We start from the raw sequence: 21,284 nt of genomic DNA on the forward strand, positions 1-21,284 counted from the left end.
GCCATTGCCTTCTCCAAGGAGTATTAAGTGATGGGGAATCTGAAAGGCAGAACAGTCCTTGGATGCTAATTGTTACACTTTTGAAATCCTGAAGAGAAACGACTTTCATCCTAGAATTCAATGTGTGTGTGTGTGTGTGTGTTCAGTCTATCACTGATATGAAGGTGGTTGTGAATGGGCTCCAGCATGTACCCAGGAGGAAAGGGTGCCTCGGTGATGCTGGGTTGCAGGTCCAGAGAGCAGCTGGCTGGGAGGGGAGAGGGGAGAGAGGAGGACAGGGCCCTGGGGTTGGTTATATAAGCTCTAAAATAGTATATTTGGTTTAAATACTCTGTTCTTAATTTAAAATCAGTTTAATAAAAAAAAGTTAATATAAAGTACGTCATCATGAAGTGCTATCAGTATTGCATAGGACTCATGGAAAGATTGTAATTCATGCAACTTGAAGTGAGCAGCTTAAACTGACAGAAAAGAAGACCAAAATCAGGGTGAGAAGAAATTCATGAAGAGTACTCAGTGGTTCTAGCAGATTTTATTCCAGGACAGTAATTCTTGTGAATTGAGACTAAATTGTAGCTGAGTTGAATTTTAATTGTTGAATAATTACTGTGTAATTTTATGTCCACAAGATGCATGTGATTATAAAAATAGTAACTGAGGACAAGAACTACTCTGATTTAAAGTCCTTGGACTCAGTTGACCTTAACAGCTAGGAACTTTACAAATAAAGTTGATACTGTAAAAACTCAAGATTGAATTTTGGTGTAGGTGGAAAGTAGCAGCTTTAAAGGCAACCATTCATAGCTATGTTGGAGTAAAGGCAAAATGCCCAAAGTGCAATGGAGGAGAGAGTTTTCGCCCTGAGAGCTGATTAAAAAACAAAACAGCTCACTTACTTTTCACTGTTTAGGGAAACTGAAGCCCTTTAACCCTGGAAGTAGCATTTCTTTGAGGTGTCATGTTTTATGAGCTGGGAAGATGTACGAATGTTTGGATCATGTAGTCACTATTTTACAGTTTTAGAATGATTAATTGATTTTGTTTGTGAAAAGTTAACTGTTTAACTCTTTAAGTGCTTTGACAAAAGCATTGTAGTTTCATAAAACACTGTATGAGGGATCATAGCAGTGTATAAATTGTATTTGTCTCAAGTCTTGCTTAGAAAAATAAAAAATCCAAGTAGATTTTTCCACTCAGGGAAATCCCAAATACAGTGATTTATTTTGCTACTTATACTTTTTAATAAAAATCTACCTTTAAAAAAAAAATCTAATTTTCATCTAAACTTTGCCGACTGGTAAATCTTTGTGTTTTTATCCATGTTTTGAGAATCTCTTGTGTTACCCTGTTTCTGTCACTTACTTTTCCAGCACATTTGTGGGAATTGCCTGGTTGGATGGCCAGCAATGAATGTATCTGCTTGGAGGGTGTATGCAGTCCAGCAGATTGTAACAGTGTTCTTTTAACTTTGTCTGAAACATCCAGTCAGTTACTAAGCCTGTTCTGTCTTTTTGTCTGTTCATGCATTCACTAATTATTTATTGCTATCTGGTTTCCATCCCATTTTGTCATTCTATCTGACGCTGCTTGAATTTGGATTTTTTTTTTCCCCTCATCGTATTGGTTTCTTAAGTACAGGCTCTTCTACCAGAACACAGTGATCTTTCTCATGCAGATCTAATCAGATGGCTCTCCATTATTGCCTGTGGAATAAAGAATTAAGAATTAAGGTCCTTTATACTTTGGCATGGATCTCTCTTGCCAGCTTTTTTTTTTTTTCTCCTCAGTACCCTCCAGTTTCAGTTCTGCAGTTCTGATTTTTTCCTTTTGCTCTTTCATTTGTCTGGAATGCCCGTCCCCAATTCTCTACTTGTTGAAATCCTTGGACTTTTGAAACCCAGCTTACATCACTCTATCTAAAGTCACACCCCTGCGTTGACTTCAGTCAGGTGGCCAGAGTCATCCTGTCTTAATGCTCACATATGAGACTATTTTACTTTGGTCTCTGGTCTCTTATTTGTGTAGAACAGCAGGGCCAGGGAAGAACACAGGTGTTTGTAGGTGGGAGAGGAACGAGGATGATAGATCCAGAAGCATTGTGATCATTGTTTGAAATTTTCAAATTAATGTTTTAAAAAATGTATAAGCCCTAGGAGTTTATAAGGCAGGCAAATGTAGACTTGTTTATAAAGCAGGAAAATACTACCTTTGGTTTTTTTCCGCCTTCCTAATGTACTTGTTAACAAGGTTTGTGTAGGTTGGGGTTTAAATCTTCACTTCAAGGAGTTAAGATAGCCACTGTGTCTTGATTTTTTGCCTGTTTGGATGCCTGAGTTAGTGTGCTTAGGTGGAGAAAGGTGAGGAAAGAGAAGATGGTGTAGACTAACTTTACCCACATTATAACTCTTTGGGGCAGCGTTGCAGTACTGGTTTTCTGACCACCTCCCTCCTTACCCCTGCATTTGGGCACCTGGGATATTGTCACCTTAGTTATTCTCCCCTGACCCTGCTGTGAAATAACTGGTATGAATTCTTTAAATGGCAATGGGAGATAACTTTGTAAGTTTTTGGAGTTTTTAGGATGTGTTATGTTTGGTCCATAATTGATGTTATCTGCTGAAAAAAATTGTGTTTTGTAGGAAAGCATGTTTTTAAAATACTTATACAGCCTCATCATCCTATGACTACTTCAAATGGTTAATATTTAAGAGAAGTATGAAAAGTGAAGGTGTTAGTTGCTTAGTTGTGTCCGACTCTTTGCGACCCCATGGACTGTAGCCCACCAGGCTCCTCTGTCCATAGAGTGCTCCAGGCAAGAATACTGGAGGGGGTTGCCATGCCCTTCTCCAGAGGATCTTCCCGACCCAGGTATCCAACCCAGGTCTCTTGCACTGCAGGCAGATTCTTTACCATTTGAGCTACGTGGGAAGCCACAAGTTAAGTATAGTTACGCCAAATATAAAAGTGAGAAGAAATGAAATTAGCTGAATCACTCAGTATTCTCCATACGAGTTATTTTGGAATGGATTTGTCAGAGATTTAAGATTTTGGTGCTGTAATGGTTGCGTGTCCTACTAATGGCTGGTAGTCGAGAAAGAGGAATGACTCCTAAAGTCCATAAATGTGTTTCAGTTTGTCCTTCCAAACCTGGTGCAGTTCCTGTTAGAAGATATTATTAAACAGCATATGGTTGACTCAGGCTCCCACCTCATAATCCTAGGACATTTGGTCGAAGTCTGATTTTGTGGAAAAGATTTATTGTTTCTCTTACACTTGCTTGTTTTTTTTTTTTTTTTTTTTTAACTCAGTGTCTGAGATATATTTACTTTGTGACTTTAATTAAAAGTTAAAACAGAATTTCTGCTCTGTTGAAAAACTTCTTTCTCTGAGCCTTTGTGGTTATTAAGAGTGTTCTGTTGGAGTCCCAGCTCCGTTGGCAATGAGTTCCACTGCATCAGAGGATGCTTGATGGTCCCACATCCTGTGGAGCAGGACTGCCTGGGTCACAGTGACATTCACCACCTTCTTCTTGGATTCTTGTTTGCTCTGTATTGGAGTCATAGGAGACATGTGACATCAGCCCTTATCTTTAACCCAAGAAAATAGAGAATTTTTTGTGAGGCTGAACAAATGTGAACGGGTTAACATAACCATTCAGAAACACCCACCATGAGGTGTGCTCCCTAACGAATCAGTAGCTGGACCTGGGAGCTGCTGAGAAAGTACTGAAGTGCCCATCTCGAGGGCCCTCAGGTCCAAGTGGATCTCCTTAGTCTGCTTTCAGTATTCCAGCAAGCCTGACACTTGCTCTGGTGGGACTGGAGTAGGCACCCTGAAGAGTCAGCTTTCTCAGTTTTCGATTTTGAATCTCACTGCAGCGACCCTAGCTATTTTACAGTTGGTGAGACTATAGAATTAATTTGTCAGTTTAACAGATACCTACCTATCTTGTGCCAAGCATTGTTCTGAGCATCTTGATTTATAGCAGTGAATAAAGCTCCTGGATTAAAGAAGATGATATTCTAAATAACCAAAACATATAATTAGTATGTCAGATGGTGACTGCTATATGAATTACAAAGTCGAGGGGAGTGTTAAGGGGTGCTGGTTTCGGTGGATGGGTGGGGTTTCTCTTTTAGTGGGATGATGAGGGAAGCCTCCCTGAGAAGGTGACAGTGAAGCAAAGTCCTGAAGAAGTTCGGAGAAAGCAGTGTTGTTCATGCAGAGGGTTGCACCGGTAAAGACCAGAGGCCTGAAATAAACGCATGCCTAATGGCTCAGCTGGTAAAGAATCTGCCTGCAGTGCAGGAGACCCGAGTTTGATCCCTAGGTTGGAAAGATCCCCTGGAGAAGGGACTGGCAATCCACTCCAGTATTCTTGCCTGGAGAATTCCATGGACAGAGGAGCCTGGTGGGCTACACCCCATGGGATCGTGAAAGAGTTGGACACGACTGAGCGACTAACACTAATAGTGTGTTCAAGGAATAGCACCGAGCGGGAGTGGAGTAGGAGGTGGGGTAGCATCAGAGGGCTGGGGTAAGGGAGGGCTTTTGTGAAGGGTCCTGTGGGCCCCTGGGGAGAGTTAGGTGTTCTGTGAGTGGTGGGAGGCATTTGGAGAGAGTGGAGCAGAGATGGGCACTGGCCTGAGTTATAAAAAGATCCGACTGATCGCTAGGCCAGCCCTGATCTGTGTGGGCGAAGGAAACAGAAGGTGAGCCCAGTCAGACGCCGCGGCGGCAGTCTTAGCGAGAGGCCGTGTGGATGCGGGCTGGGGTGGGGCCCGTTGCACTGATGAGACCCTTCCAGGTTCTGGATAGAACTCGAAGATGGAGCCAAGAGGGTTTGCTGAAGGACTAGACAGAGAATGGAGAGAAAGAAGAGAGCTGAGGAGGACTTCAAAGTTTGTGACTCATACACGAGTGAGGGTGACATTTTCATGTGATGAGAAGAGGACCAAGAGAGGAATGCATCAAAAGGGGAGGTCGGAGGCCACTTTAGGATAGAAGGTTGAGGTGGCTGCCCTTTCCTAAAGAGTGATGCTGAGCGCCGAAGAATGGATGCTTTTGAACTGTGGTGTTGGAGAAGACTCTTGAGAGTCCCTTGGACTACAGGGAGATCCAACCAGTCAATCCTAAAGGAGATCAGTCCTGGGTGTTCATTGGAAGGACTGATGTTGAAGCTGAAACTCCAATACTTTGGCCACCTGATGCGAAGAGCTGACTCATTTGAGAAGACACTGATGCTGGGAAAGATTGAGGGCAGGAGGAAAAGGGGACGACAGAGGATGAGATGGTTGGATGGCATCACGGACTCCATGGACATGGGTTTGGGTGGACTCCGGGAGTTGGTGATGGATAGGGAGGCCTGGCGTGCTGCGGTTCATGGGGTCACAAAGAGTCAGACACGACTGAGCGACTGAACCTATGCGGAGCAGGCTGTGGGTGTTGGGTGCCTGGAGTGAGGGAGAGGAGTCAGCTGAGGTGGAAACTTGGGCGTTATCAGCATGTGGTGGGGTAATGCATGAAGCCTTAGGACTAGGTGAAATAAGGCTTGATGAGGGATGAGAGTAGATAAGAGAAAAAGCCCAAGGATTGATTCCCCAAGAGTTTCTGACCTTGAGGAGATAAGGAGAATCCAGCCAGAGAAGCTGAGGTAATCCAGGGAGCACACCAGACGAGCTCAGGATCCTGAAAGCTGTGAGGAGCTGCTTCAGGGGCGAGTCCTAAGCTCTGTCAGGTGGAGCTGCTGATTTAAGTAAGATGAAGACTGAGCCCTGGTCATGTGTCTTAGCAGTGTGACGGGGTCTCTAGTGACCCTCCAGCGTAGGGATGAAGTCTGCTAAGGCAGGGGCTCAAGAGGTGAGGAGAAGAGCGGAAATGGAGGAAGTGCGTGTGGACAGTGAATGGGAGGGTAGTCAGTTGTGATGAGGGGGAGATGGGTGGGAAGCAGAGATAGCAGCTCTGTCTTTGTGTGGCCCGAGGGGGTAGGATCTGGTGGATAAAAAGAGGAATTTGTCTTATGTCTGAGGAAGACTCATTCGGTCTCAGTAATGGACGAGAAAGCAGAATATATGGGCACAGAAACAGGATGGTAAGTCAATGCGGTGATGAAAACTTGAGGAATGTTTGATTATTTTAAAAAGTGAGAAGAATTGAATTTTTACAGATATTTTGGTAGATACTGTTTTCAAAGCATATTGTAAAGTAGGGTTGGAAGTAGTTGCAGTCAATTAGAATATCTGAACATTCTTATTGCATTATTTTTACTGATGTAGCAGTTCAGAAAGAATAATATAAAAATAAAACTGAATTAATAAAATGAAAAAGTCCAGTGAAAAACTCCAGTCCTGTTCATTATCCCTCTGACTCTCTGTTAGTCATTTAAATGCAGTATTAACTGGCAGACAGAATTAACTCCACGTATCATCGTGTTTTAGTGAAGGGCAGGAAAACGTGGCGTGCTGCAGTTCATGGGGTTGAAAGGAGTCTGACACGACTTAGTGACTGAGCAACAGGAACAGCAGCAATCATCATGTTTGTCTTTCAGCACAGAGCACCCAGGCCAAAAAGAAGTTCTAGTTTGTGCTTCCCTGTAGTCTGCCCATTGAAGGATTTAAATCCAAGTTAAGACTTTATGAATAAGAAATAATAAACATTTTAATGTTCATGAAAGCAGTAGTAAGAAGGTTTTCATAAAGCCTTTACGTACATATCTTTTTAACTTTCATTCATTTCTTATGCCATTAAAAAACAGATCAGGACAGCACAGGATTATCCAGCTAGGTGTTTTTGCAGGTCTGGTGACTAATATACACCACCACGTGCCCAACAGCCCTGATGAGGCAGAGCTGCATAGCGCAGTGACTGTGAATTTGGGCGTGGTTGCACAGGCTCTAATCCTCCATACTCGTTTCTCACTTGTCTCTATTTGGCTAACTTGCCCAAACTTCCGAACCTCACTTTCGGAACAGGGATGGTAGCTGCCTCCCAGAGCTGTAAAAATGAACTGAGATAACACGTGGGAGTGATTTAGTGTGACGTCTGTGCGTAGTGAAGGTCTGGGAAACGTTGTGATTCTGTGGTTGCCTTTGACAGGCTGAGCTCCATCCCAGCTGTGAGAAGAAAAGTCATTGTGTCGTCAGTCCCTGTTTTGTGTGATACATGTGTCGTGCATGCACACACACAACCCTAGTTAGTACAATTAAACAAACACACCCTGGGACTTCCCTGGTGGTCCAGTGGGTAAGACTCCATATTCTCAATGCAGGGGGCCCAGGATCGAATCCTGGTCAGGGAGCCAGACCCCACATGCCACAGCTGTGACCTGGTGCAGCCAAAAAAAAAAACCCCAACAAATTCTTAGTCTTATGAATTGCCTGAGAACTTCATTGAGTATCCTGGATTATGTTGGCTCATTTATGGGAGGGTGATAGAAATGACAGTGAAGCAACACCGTCTCCCCTTCCTTTTTAATTTTTGTGTTTCTCTGAGTTTATTCCTCCTGATTCGTTTTGTTTGTTTAATGAGTTCCTGTCTCAGGAGAACGGTGGCCTGAATTGGATTGGACCTGCAGCCATCTCTTAAAACAACTCTGCTGTTCATAAGTGAAAATATTCAACTCCTGTTTTGGGACATTTTTGTTGTCGTTGTTCAGTTGCTAAGTTGTGTCTGACTCTTTGTGACCCTATGGACTGCAGCACGTAAGGCCTCCCTGTCCATCACCAACTCCTGGTACTTGCTCAAACTCATGTCCATCAAGTCGATGATGCCATCCAAGCATCCCACCCTCTGTTGCTCCCTTCTTCTCTTGTCATCTGTCTTTTCCAGCTTCAGGGACTTTTCCAATGAGTTGGCTCTTTGCCTCAGGTGGCCAAAGTGTTAGAGCTTCAGCATCAATCCTTCCAATGAGTATTCAGGGTTGATTTCCCAGAGGGTTCAAATGCCAGAGATGTCACAGATGTGTTTAAAGGCCTGAAGGATGTTCAGACTTCTTATCATCTTGATGAATGATATTGTACAGTCTAGACTGTGGATTTGCTCACACAGAAACTTTTACTTCCTGACAAATCTGAGTCACATGGAACAAGGGCCTGCAATTTAAGCTGCAGAATGTTTTACTTTGAGCAGAGTGGGGCCATTTTACGTAGGTAGGGTGACCCTCAGAGAAGGCAATGGCACCCCACTCCAGTACTCTTGCCTGGAAAATCCCATGGATGGAGGAGCCTGGAAGGCTGCAGTCCATGGGGTCGCTGAGGGTCGGACACAACTGAGCGACTTAACTTTCACTTTTCACTCTCATGCACTGGAGAAGGAGATGGCAACCCACTCCAGTGTTCTTGCCTGGAGAATCCCAGGGATGGGGGAGCCTGATGGGCTGCCGTCTATGGGGTTGCACAGAGTCGGACAGGACTGAAGTGACTTAGCAGCAGCAGCAGCAGCAGGATGACCCTAGAGAAAAGGCATTTCTTTAACTTGAAGACCAACGTGGCTTCTTGAAATATGATTGTCCTTTTCATTAGCCATTTATTAGGAGGCTAACATTTCCTGTTGGTGGAGAAAGTGAAAAAGTCTTCAGTCTTTCACAGACTCCACTTCTGAAAGACCGACAAACTTCCCAGAAGTAGCTTTTAAGTCTAGCACTAATTATCCAGTGGTCAGGATGTAATCATTGGACAATAAATAAAATCTTACTATTAGTCTCAGGGTATGTAAAATTTAAATCACCTGGCATAATGAATATCTTGTTGTTCTATTCTGATATTCTAACATCTGTAAAAGAGAATTTGAGCTTCTGAAATAAACTGGGATTTTAATCTCTGAAGAATATAGAACTTTCTTTAGAATGATCTAAATTGTGACCAGCTTATCTTAATGTAGGTTGTCTACATGTATTATTTAAGTGATGTCTAAATTAAAATCAGTTTTGTGATAGTAATTTATGTAGAAGTTCATTTCTTAAATGTAATTACAATTCTTTTCAGAAAATCTATAAGAACGTTACATAACCAGTTCTCATAATTCAGATTATGTTTATTTGGAGAAATTTGCCTGATTGTACTGGTTTTCAAATAACCTTATAAGATATCTTAAATATTTAAGATATTAAATATAACCATATGATAACCTTATTAATAAAACATTTGCCTTTATGTTTTTACTCTCTTGTTTGTTAGCTAGTTAATCTTAGCTATACCGGTTAAGCTAAAGTTAACCTTGGTGTTCTGAGGCTACTTCTAAGAATCAAGGGGTAATGGACTTAGCTTTAGACACCAGTGGGTGCATTGGGCTTTCTGAGGTTGTATTTGGAAGTATTGTATAACCTTTGTAAAAACCATCACTCATTTAGGACCATGGCTGTGATCGACTGGACCTAGCACTACTAAGATCAGGAGAAGTATCATAGCTGGCCTACTTGCTCCTTTTTTATGTCTTAGACTAAAAAACATTAGACCTCTGTATTTTCTTATCAATATATAAGCCTAAAACAGTAGCTGGCACTTGGTAGGTACTCAATAAGTACGCACTGAAAAAATAAATGAGTGAGTACCAAAGTTACTTCTTCATTGAGATAGTCAACTTTTAGATCTTGAGATGTTTTCTTATTTTACTTCTTTGTCAAGAGTTTGTATTTAATGGTGGGTATTTTCTTCCCATTGTTAATGAATGTTTATTGCTGATAAAACCAAGATATTCACGATAAATTTTTAATACAAATGTTTAGTGAATTCATAATACAGGATTAGAGCAATTAAATAATTCCCATGCTTTATAAATAGCTGAACAGGATTAACAGGGAAATGTTTTCTAGGAAGGCTTTTAAAAGATAATTTAGTGACAGAAGGGAAACCTGCTGAAATGTTTTTGAGACATTTGCTGTACAGATAAGTTCTTATGGAACTGAAATGAAATGCTCAATGAAGGATTGTGCTCGATACATACAGAGCACACCAGCCACGGCCAGCAGTTCCCTGGTGCCCAGGTTTCTCAGTGTCTGGACACCAGGGAAGCTAATCGCCTTGAGGATACACTGATATACACGAGAGAAGTTGCCAGTTTAAAGCTTGTGTGCCAGAGGTGCACATAATATTCTTTTGATCAACTGGGCTGGAGCCTGGCCAGATGAAAGAGTAGTCTTTTTAAAAGGCAAATTTGATATATCTATGCAGCTCCCTTACCCCCAGCTAGAATTTAAGATCCTGGAGGGCAGGGATATTTGCCAGTTTGGTTTACTGCTCTGTTCCAAGCGATTGTTTTACTGTTGGAAGGCTTTCATGAAGCCAGACCACGTCTTTTTTTGTTTGCTTGTTTTTGGCCTGTCATTATGCCCTTAGCACTTAGCAGTATGTGGTATATAGTAGGTGGTCAAATAAGTAATAATTTACAGAGTGAATGACTGTGGGAGATGGTCTTTAAGGCTTCTTCTTACCCTGTTTAATGCTTCTTCCTTTTGGACATCTTACACCCACTCTTTCAGCTCAATTCTAAATTAACTTCCGCTAGTGCTCAGTTTCGGATACCCTCGCTACTTAAAACAAGGCATTGTCATATATCACAGTTACAGAACGTTAGGAGGGTAATCTTTGAAGGTGATGGTGACATGGCAGGCCGTGGCCCATGTGTGGTGGTTTGGGTCTACGCGTTCTGCTTGGCGTGCATGGTCGCTATTGGGATCATCATTGGAGTTGCAGAAAAAAAAAAGAATATGGATATGAATGCATTTGTCACCCTAGCCTCCAGTGTATTTGCTCGCTAAGGAGTCTCTTGGTGATAACACTTTTTACTTTTCAACAAAGCCTAAATGAAAAGTTAGGAAAGTACCTCTCAACGGCTACAGATTACTGTCTGTAGGTTTTTTCTGTTGATTACTGAACTGCTTACTTATAAAAAGCTGCCATCAGGTGAGTACTAAAAATGAGATAATTTTCAGTTGATGATAGTATACTATAGAGCATTCCCTCTCTTCCTGAATAACTTAAAGAATTTCAAGAGTTTTAAATTTGCTTAGCCAACCCCAGTGCTGCTTATCATTTTTTTCCCTTTGTATTTTTGTGTATATGTAGTCAGCTTTTAATGTGCTTATGGTTTCTAGTACAGTAGCACTTGTTTAAGTGCTCTTCCTATGCAGGCATTCTTAATATGTAAGAGTGTTGATTGCATTGGTGTTCTAAATGATTTTCTGGGGCCAAATAGTAGTATGTCTAAAAGAAAAAAAATTTTTTTTTCATGGAATGAATAAGTTAAACTTCATTGATGAGAGATAATTTATGTCATAAATAATGAGGATTCCAGAAATAATTAAATAAAGTTTTATTTTAAAAGAGGTTTTGCTCTAGTGAAAACTTTGCCCTTGATGGGCTTCCCTAGTGGCTCAGTTGGTAAAGACTCTGCCTGCAGTGCCTGAGACCAGGGTTCGATCCCCAGGTCAGGAAGATCCCCTGGAGAAGGAAATGGAAACCCACTGTAGTACTCTTCTGGGGAATTCCATGGACAGAGGAGTGGGATAGGCTGTAGTCCATGGAATCACAAAGAGTAAAGAGTCAGACACGACTGTGCAGCTGACTTTTACTTTTTTACTTTGCCCTTGATATAAAATAATATTTAATTTAATAGAAGGGGGATTGAGTGTCTAGCACCCCTCCAGATACAAGTTACAGCATTGATACAGAGTAAGATAAGTTCAGATCAGAATCTGGGCCAGACTGGCTTGGTTCAAAGGCAGTGGGTGTGTTTGATAACGGTGTTCAAAGTAGCTCTTCTGGAGTCATACTGCCCCAGTTTGAATTGGTAATTTGCCTAAGTGTTCTAGGTTGGAAATCATTTTCCCTCAGAATTTTAATAGCATTGCTTTATTAATTTCCTGCTTTCAGTGCTGCTGAAGCCATTTTGATTCATAATCCTTTGGGTATGACTCAGGTTTTTTCCTCCTTTCTCCTCTCATCTCTCTGGAAATGTTCAACATCTCTTTATTTCTAGTGTTCTGAAATTTGACTGTTTTTTTTTTTTTTTTTTTTTTAAATTTTTTTGAATCTGTTTTCAGTTACTATGTTGAGGATTTAATGGGCATTTTGGTTAGACTCTGGAAAATCAGGCCTTTCAGCTCTGGTGAGTTTTCTTTGGATATTTCAAAGCTTTCTCCCCTCTTTAGTTTGAAGGATGCAGGATATCTGCTTTTCCTAGTATTTTGATGTTGAAATCTTTGTCTCATTTTTTGTTTTTTCCTTTTATTTTTCTTTTTTGCCCCCACTTTCTCTTTCTCTCCCCCACCTTGGATTTCTGAAGAAAAAAAATTGCCTCAACTTTATTTTTTTACCTCCTAATAAGCATTTTGTTTCTGCTATTATGTTCTTAAAGAAAAATTATCTTGACACTTGTTAAGATGACAAATACAGCTTTATTTAGGACCATAAGAGTGTGTTAGATTGCTTGTGCTGGCGTAATAAAATACCACAGACTGGGCTGCTTAGACAGCAAACATTTATTTTCTCACACTTAGGGGGCCAGAAGTCTGAGGTCAGGTGCCAGCATGGTTGGAGTCTGGTGAGGACTCTCTCTGGGTTTCAGATAGCTACGTTTCTGCTGGACGCTCACATGGCCTTTCCCTACATATGTACACTGAGGTGGAGAGTTGGCTCTCTTGCCTTTTTTTGTAAGGCTGCCAATCCTTTTGGGGCTTCCCTGACGACTCAGATGGTAAAGAATCTGCCTACAGTGCAGAGACCTGGGTTCAATCCTGGGGTTGGGAAGATCCCCTGGAGAAGGAAATGGCAACCCACTCCATTATTCTTGCCTGGAGAATTCCAGGGACAGAGGAGCCTGGCAGCTGCAGTCCATGGGGTCTCAAAAAGTTGGGACACGACTGAGCGACTAACACTCTGCACTCCACCGGTCCTTTTGGATTTGGATCCTACCTTTATGATGCCATGTAACCAGGATTACCTCCTGAAGGCCTGGTCTCCAAACAGTCACAGGGGGATTATGGCTGCAACATGAATATTCAGAAGAATACAATCCAGTCCACAGAAGACACATACATTCAGTCTGTAATAGGGGGTTTACAGTAGGGAGAGAGGCTGGCTTCCACTTTGAAGACAGCTGGGGACTTGGAGCCAGTGAGCAGGGGTCAGGGGAGGCAAAAAACTAAGTGGAAACTGCACGGGTAGGGGATTTCTGCTAAACTGAACTAAAGGAGCTCTTGTTGAAGGCAAGTTAAGCATTTATATATCAGAGGGATGAGGAACTTGATAAGATATCAAGGATGAGGGAATTTCCCTAAACAGGCTTAGCAGCATTCTTGCTAAACTGGCCTATGTAGGCCTAACAAGGACCGGATAGACTCGAAGGCCCAGCTGAGGCCTCAGCAGGAAGAGGGCTCAGAGGCCCAGTGAAGTTTGGTCAAGAAGAGAAGTTTTGGTCTGCACACCCTTCATTGTTCCTGGTGTTTCTCTTTCCAGAGACCCTCTGTCGGCTTCCCGAGTGGCTAAGACAGTAAAGAATCTGACTGTAATGTGGGAGACTGGGTTCAATCCCTGGGTCAGGAAGAGCCCCTGGAGGAGGGCATGGCAACCCCCTCCATTACTCTTGCCTGGAGAGTTCCCTGGACAGAGGAGCCTGGCAGGCTGCAGTCCATGGGGTCACAAAGAGTCAGGCACGCCTGAGTGACTAACACTTTTCTGTCTCCTTCAGATAAGAACCTCCAGGTTTCCGTTGGGGCGATGATGGGAGACAGCAGGGCTTTGCCCAGTGTCTGGAGCGTGTGGCCAGCGTTAGGAAGTCTCTCTCAGAGAGCTTCTGTGTGGTCTCCCTTATGTTAGACCTCTATTCACCCTTGCTCCTAGAAGACTGTAGTTTTAAGTCTTTTGAGTGACAGTGGTATAATTTGAGCTGTCTTTCATCTTTCTTCCTCCCAATCTGGGGTTTGGCTCTCGGGTGTGCTGAGTCAGCTGTCCTCCAGCCACTCACTTCCCAGCTTCCGGAATGTTGTCGTTGTCGTCTCCTGGGTTCTCCCGGCCTTGTGGACTGATACCTTTTTAAAGAATCTTTTTGCAGTAGATTTAGGGGTTTGATGAAGGAACAACAGTAGATGTATGCATTTGAGTCTCCTTCAAGTCTGTTGTCTTAACTGGGAAGCTGCAGCAAATGGTTCAAAATGGGAAAACAATTTGAATAGTTCCAGGAAATTTGCTGTTCTTTTTTGAACTGTGCGGGTTTTCCTTTACTGTGATTTTTCCCCAGATATTTAATGATTCCTAAATGATCCCTCATGATTGTCCTGTAGTTTCCCTTTGTATGTAGAACTTAACAAGACCAATTTTGAAATTTACTGGTGGCTTAAAAAAAGCCTGTGGGGAAATGTAAGGGAAGAAGACAGTGTTGATAGCAACAGTTGGGTGCCATTAGAATGGGGATCTCAACCTTATGTCACTTAATCCTCATAGCAATTCTGTAAGGTAAGTGATATTATCACTTATGGGTAAGGATGAAGATAATGATCAGAGGGATTAACTCACTTACTTAAGAGCTAGTCAGACAGTGGTGGAGCTTCATTTCAAACCTAGACTTTAAGACCTTTCAGTTCCTCCTAGGCTACTAAACTGTGTGAACAGTTCTTTCATTTTCTCAGTGAATGTTGAGTTGCCTGCTTCGTGCTGGGCCTTGGGGCCACAAGAGGACCGTGCCGTGATGCAGCCAGTATATCATGATCAGACTTAACTTTCAATAGAATGTCTGGTGATCTGTGAGTGTTGGCAAGAGTAGGAGTAGGCAACTAAGTTAATTACAGGAGTCCTGGTAAAAGGCATGTTGGTTTTAACCAGGTTGGCAGAGGAGCTACAGAGAAGTGGGTGGATTTCAGATACCTGTTGGAGGTAGAGCCTGTAGGATTAGGGGGTAATAAGGATTTGGAAGGAGCTGAAAAAACTGAGGATGACTCCAGGTTGATCTGAACGTTGTTGGTGCCTTTACTGACATAAGGAATGTAGTGGAACAGAGTAATAACACCATACTAATAACAATGTTACATCTGTTAGATATCTCCATAAGGAGGTGTCCAGTATGCAGGCACATACCTGGGTATTCAGTGGTGTTACAGACTGGAGGAGTAAATTTGGGCATCACTTACACATAACTGTTGTTGTTTAGCGGCTAAGTCGTATCTGACTCTTTTGCGACCCTATGGACTGTAGCTCACCAGGCTCCTCCGTCCATGGGATTTCCCAGGCAAGAATACTGGAGTGGGTTGCCATTTTCTTCTCCAGGGGATTTTCCTGACAGGGATCACACTCATGTCTCCTGCATTGGCAGGCAGATTCTTTACCACTAAGGCACCAGGGAAGCCCATCACTTACATATAGATTCTATTTAAAGCCCTGGAACTGGATATGATTATTTAGGGAAGGTGTGTAGGTGTAGATGTGGTCATCCAGATCTGAAGCAGTGTTGCTCATTCACTTCTATGGAGAATCCTCAGTTCATTTGTTAACTGTGAATTGCTCTTAAATATGATCACATTTGGAGAAGGAAATGGCAATCCGCTCCAGTATTCTTGCCTGGAAAACCCCATGGACAGAGGAGCCTGGTGGGCTCCAGTCCATGGGGTCACAAGAGTCAGACATGACTTAGCGACTAAACCTCCACCACCATGATCACATTGACTGCTTTTTGGACAGCAGATCCCATCATGTAACCATGGCCTGGAAGATGTTAACCAGCAAGCACTTTGCCGACTTGCCAACAGTTAGCAGCTTTTCTATTGAACCATGTACCAGACCTCCTTATCCTTCATGAGGGACTAGGCCTGATGAAGAATCCACGGGGGACATCGCAGATTTGAGAATGCCACATGGAAGGAGAGTGTGGGCACAAGCATCTTTAGGTGTCGATAAGTAAGGAGGTGCTAATGTAACAGTATGGGCAGGAGGTCAACACTGTGACCGTTGCTCTCTGTTTTGTCCTGCTCGCAGTGTAGTGAGTTCTTTGCAGTCACCGTCGAAGAGAAGGGTGGGGCGAGGATTACCTGTGCGGGGATACTCGAGCCTTTCTGTGAAATGTGATTTACGTGTTAACTGAAAGAAAGATTGTTACTAAAAAACAACAAACTCCAAAGTGATTCATGTTACTTTGTTCCTTTGAAACAGGAGGTTGTGGTAGCTCCCTTTGAAAATGGAGGACGGAAGGCCCGTGTGGGCCCCGCACCCCACAGAGGGGTTTCAGATGGGCAACATTGTGGATATTGGCCCCGACAGCTTAACCATTGAGCCCCTGGGCCAAAAAGGCAAGGTAAGAAGTTTCTCAGAAGGATTTCAAAATCTCACTTCTTGGGTATCTCCCTTTTTAATGAAGTAGGTGGGTTTTTGTTTTTGTTTTGTTTTGTTTTAGCTCAGATAAAGGGAAGCAGTTTTCTGGGGAGTGAATCATAGTTTTCTACGTCATTTGATTGAATTAGAGGTACAGACCCCCGGGGGTGGGGGGGAGGGAAATGATATCACTTCCTAAAATCAGATAATAATTTAGTGAGCCTGTAAGTAACATATTCTTAAGAAATATCTACATAATAAAATATAAACAATAACATTTTTATTCCTGATGCCATATAACTAAAGTTATGAATATACATCTGTGATATATTCAGTCTGTTACTAAGTAAAAATATGAAAAATGAATGATATGAAATTTTGCTGTTTGCTTTAGCTTTTGAATAATTTTTAAAATCATTTTAAATTGAAATATAGTTGATTTACAATGTTAATTTCTGCTGTACAGCGAAATGATAAGTGATACATATATATACATTGTTTTTTTATATTCTTTCCCATTATGGTTTATCATAGGATATTGAACCTTGTTGTTTATCCATTCTGTAATTACTTTTTAAAAACTTTTTATTTAGTTAATTTACTGTGTGATTAGAATAAAAATATTTCTATTAAGGAAAGATACTGTACTTAAGTCTTAAACATAACCATCTATTATTGTTTTTTGTTGTAATGGCATTTTTAAACCCTAAAAGCATATTTCTGCTTTGTACACATGGTATCTGTCTCCTTTTAGGCTTAGACACAGACTAGACCGCATAACAAAATGAAGTCTGGGGGAAAGTGACCTGGAGTCTTCATTTTTCATGGAGACTGTAGGGCCTGTTTTGTGGGAGAGCTTCACTCTTCTTAGTTTAATAAGTATTCCTGTTAAGTAGGACTTCTAACTTAAATTTGTTGATATCATTTCTGTTTACTTTAGACTCTGCCAGTGTTCATGAATAATTTATATTCTACTGATACATGGTTAACTAATGCCATATGACTGCCATCCTTCTGGGAACCTTAGAAAAACAAGGTAGATCTCTCATGAGGTCTGTTCACAGAGAAAACTATTCTGTTACTGTAAACAACCCAGGAACCTAAATGCATAATATATAATGTGCCATGTTAGAGGAGGCCAATTAAAGATACCCTCAGGAAAGAAAAGACAGAGTGTTTCTAGTTTTTCCTTTTATTAACAAGTACCTATTTGTACTTAACAATGCAGTACATGTTCTAAAAAAGAAAGAATTTTAAAAATAAGCTCAATTATTTGTATATATTTGAAGTTGTAGGGGAGGAAAAATTTTCCTCAACCTTTTTGGATCTCTGGGCCTGAAAATTAAATTGACATAAGACAGATTCACAGTAGGAATGCATACAACTTCTATCACATTTTTACATGAACATGGCAGCCTTTGCAAGGGAATGAAGAACTAAAGAAGTAACCAGACCAGGAGGCTTTTATGTCTTTTAGACAAAGAAACAATAAATTTGAGAAGAATTGATAAGGCAGGGGCTTTTGGGCTAAGGGTGGTGAATTGTGGACAAGTGGCAGGGAGGGCTGGGGTTAGTTTGACAAGACAGGGTTTTTCTGCACAGATTGCCCTTGGCCTCCATTCCCTCCCCTGGTGATAAGCATGTCTCTTTCCCCCTGGTTAGAGGGAGGGACCTTTCAAGTGGGAGTTTTATCTCTTGCTTTCAGGAATAAAAAGGGTCAGAGTGCACTTGTTACAGCTGCTGTTTCTCAAGTGCTTTTAACTCAAGATTATCAGTATGCCAAAGTAGCGTATTTGGGGGGAAGTGACAGAAATGTAGTGAGGCTTTCTTTGTCCTTCAAAGTCTTTTTTTTTTTTTTAAATTTTTAATATATTTTGTCAGCACAGTAAATCAAAACCATGAAATGAAAAGTAAATTTCCTAGTTACATTCTGTTATATTAATATGTATTCTGTTGTATCCACAAGTATTCAGTTCAAGGATGGAAGAAGCTTGCTTTATGGGTATATGCTTTTTTGTATTTTAAATATTTTATGTGCTTTCTGCTGTGCCTTATTAGTATCAATCAGGTACATGCATAGAATCAATTCAGACACTTAAAATTTAAATTGTGGAGTCATAAAAACCCTATGGATTATAGATTATTTATAACTAAAGTTGAAGTTTCTTTTCACCAGATTTTTTTGAAAGTGCACAAATTCTCAGTGATTTCTTTTAATTCCCCCTCTTCCTACTTCCTGGTTAGAGTCTTAATAAATTATAAAGTGTCATGACAACCATGTGGTTAAAAATATCTGTAAGAGAGGGAGCCTCTTGTGTGGATGATTTGTGGAATAATGATCATCAGCATTTGAAAATTAAGAAAGTACAGAAAGCAATGGACAAGTTAAACAGATCTGTTTTCTGATACAGCAGAAGCGTCGTAGAGGGGGTTAGCTCTCATGGGGAACATGTTTTAGATGATAGCAGTGCCTTTTAAAGTTTTTCAGTTGTGGCACATAGTAAGAAATAGATTTTAAATCGCATTAGGTAGGTGTATTATTCATGTGTGTGTATATGTGTACTGATAACAAATAGATACTACATGTCAACAACACACATGTGTATGTATTCAGATGAAACATCTTTTTCATGTGTAATGGATTCTGATATTTTCTGATATCTTTTATTCTGTTAAAAACGCCGTCTTGAACCTCTCAGTTGACTTCATGTTCCATATCTGCAGCTGGCTGGCCTTCAGACTAAAGCCCTGAACACGCGGCATTTAAGGGTCAACCTTTCCTTTTCCCAGTCGACATTGCTAGTCGTGTCTTTTGTCGGCCAGCAGTCTCCCTCTCACACTCTTGCCATACCCTTGGTCTTGTGTGTGTTTCTCTTCCTCTTGCAGCCTTCCCCCTCGGTCCTCAGGGATCCGGGTGGTGCTGTGTGTCTCTGCTCACAGTACTACTTTTGCCTGGAATGCTGCTCTCCAGAGCCCTGCGCTCAGCAAACACTAATCCATCTCTCAGGACTGACTGAAGTCACCTCCTTTCTGGAGTTTTCCCACAGATGCTCTGTCTCTTCCTCCTCCTCCCCTGCAGTCAACTTTACTGTTGATTACTCTTTGCTTTTAGGAGTGGTATACATTCTTAACCTCGGTAACACTTTATTGGAGACAGTGGTTTACATTTTCCCCTCCTACCCGACTGTAATCTTCTCAAGTACGGGGGCGGTTTCCTTTGTCCATGTCCTGGGGCTGGATGCCCTGTGTTTGCTGGGTGGTAGATGTTTACTGCAGTCTCTTGAGAGGAGAAGAAGCCTCCTTCCTCTAAGAGAAAACAACTGCCTTAATGAAACTAATTTCCTCTTTCTCCTGAGTAGTGATAAAGCAGGGAAGAAGGTAGAGGCTGGTGGTCATTTGGGGGATGAAACAAGATGGAGAGAAACTAGCTTTAAGGGCTCCCTGCAGCTCTTTCAGCCCCGGGCTTCCCCTTCTCACTGCAGGAACGCTTTGTCCTGCAGCCCTTTTTCTGACCTCTTAGAGGCTCCAAACATAACAGCCAACACCTGAGTCTGGGGAGGCCTTAGCCCGGTGGCTAAGGCTGTGAATGTGGCACGTGGCCCTGTGACATCGGGAGCTATTTCTGAATGTGTTTTTCCTGTAGAATCATTGTTATAAGTTGTGGATTGTTTTATAGCACCATTAATATACTTAACGTGCATTATAGATTAGTTCTCTACTTGTGATTTATCCTTTAAACCTTCCCTCACATATAACGTTAAGAACATGTGTGGTGGGTTCCGAATAATTAACTTCTGGATTCTTCAGGGCATACCAGTTTTCTCATTTGGATATGACTTTGAATGGTGGTAGTACAAGCAACCTGGATTTTAAGTTTACTCTGTAAACTGTAGCAGTAGCCTTGTCTTATACTCTTGCATATATATTCATATATAGAATTTATATATATTATTCTAAAATCACTGAGCAGCTTTTCCTTAGAGATTTATTTGATATGGATGGTTTGGAACTTCAACCATAAGAGTAATTGTAGTTGTTTGAGAAATAGAAATGTATAAGCAACTGTTAGAATGGCATGGAGAAAATTTAATTCTCTTTAGAGGTAATTTGAGATCATTCTTTCTCTCTTACAAGATACTATCTTAATTCTAGAGTTTCTGCCATAGCATTTATTTAAACCCAAACTTATTCATAGATATCTGTAATTTTATGTACCTAGTAGTTTTGGATACTGTTTATATTTTTGACACATTCCTATAGGAATTTAGGTCTAATGTGTTTTACTCAGACAATAGCATTAATTAAATTATAGTCTGTTGGTGTATTTGATTGATTGGCTGTTACTTTTTCCTTTTTTAAAACAATAAAATTGCTGTGTATATAAACACTAAAATTTTTATTTTTTGAAAAGTTATTGAAAAGCATGAGTGTGTAAGGTACTGTGTGCTATGCTAGTATTAACATACTTCTTGTTTTGTGCCACTCTTGGTGTTAGAGCACAGGATTTTTTTATTGATTTCTATTATTGATTTCGCATTCATAATAATAATGGATAATATATTTGACTAAAGTTATCCTGCTTTTGTGTTAAAGACTTGTTGAACAGTAGGATCTGATATTACATCTTAATGAAGAGCATATTATCGCTGTTATTGCAATATATGCAGACAATTAAGCTCCTTTGACTTCTTTTCCATTTATAAGCTTCTGGTTTAATAAGCTCTTGTTTTGTTTTTTTAGACATTTTTGGCACTCATAAACCAAGTGTTTCCTGCAGAAGAGGACAGTAAAAAAGATGTGGAAGATAACTGTAAGCATCCGTTTGAAAAGTAGTTCTCATCATAGAAAAGGAAACTGTTCCTTCCAAAAATGTATGAGTGATTATATTACAGGGTACTCTATCCTGGTTGAGAAGAAATGTAGCCTTTTGATGTGAAGGTTTCTGTGAATGGAGGAGCCCACAGTCATAGATGCATTGGTCTCTCACACATA

General features: G+C 41.1%; 1 protein-coding gene across 5 annotated transcripts in view; it reads left to right on the forward strand.

Moving 5' to 3' along the window:
- MYO6 (myosin VI) overlaps positions 1–21,284 on the forward strand; it is a 153,170-nt gene that overhangs the window by 42,928 nt on the left and 88,958 nt on the right. For 4 of the 5 annotated variants that reach the window (XM_055534836.1, XM_055534837.1, XM_055534838.1 and 1 more), the window contains exons 2-3: positions 16,134–16,275; positions 21,033–21,102. In XM_055534836.1, the coding sequence (XP_055390811.1) occupies positions 16,159–16,275; positions 21,033–21,102 (187 nt within the window). In that variant the 5' untranslated portion in view covers positions 16,134–16,158. Of the gene's footprint in view, positions 1–15,725; positions 15,882–16,133; positions 16,276–21,032; positions 21,103–21,284 lie in introns of those variants that run through there. The other variant, XM_055534835.1, reaches the window with a different exon arrangement.

The sequence above is a fragment of the Bubalus kerabau genome, chromosome 9 (genome assembly GCF_029407905.1).
Source record: "Bubalus kerabau isolate K-KA32 ecotype Philippines breed swamp buffalo chromosome 9, PCC_UOA_SB_1v2, whole genome shotgun sequence".
Taxonomy (NCBI): Eukaryota; Metazoa; Chordata; class Mammalia; order Artiodactyla; family Bovidae; genus Bubalus; species Bubalus kerabau.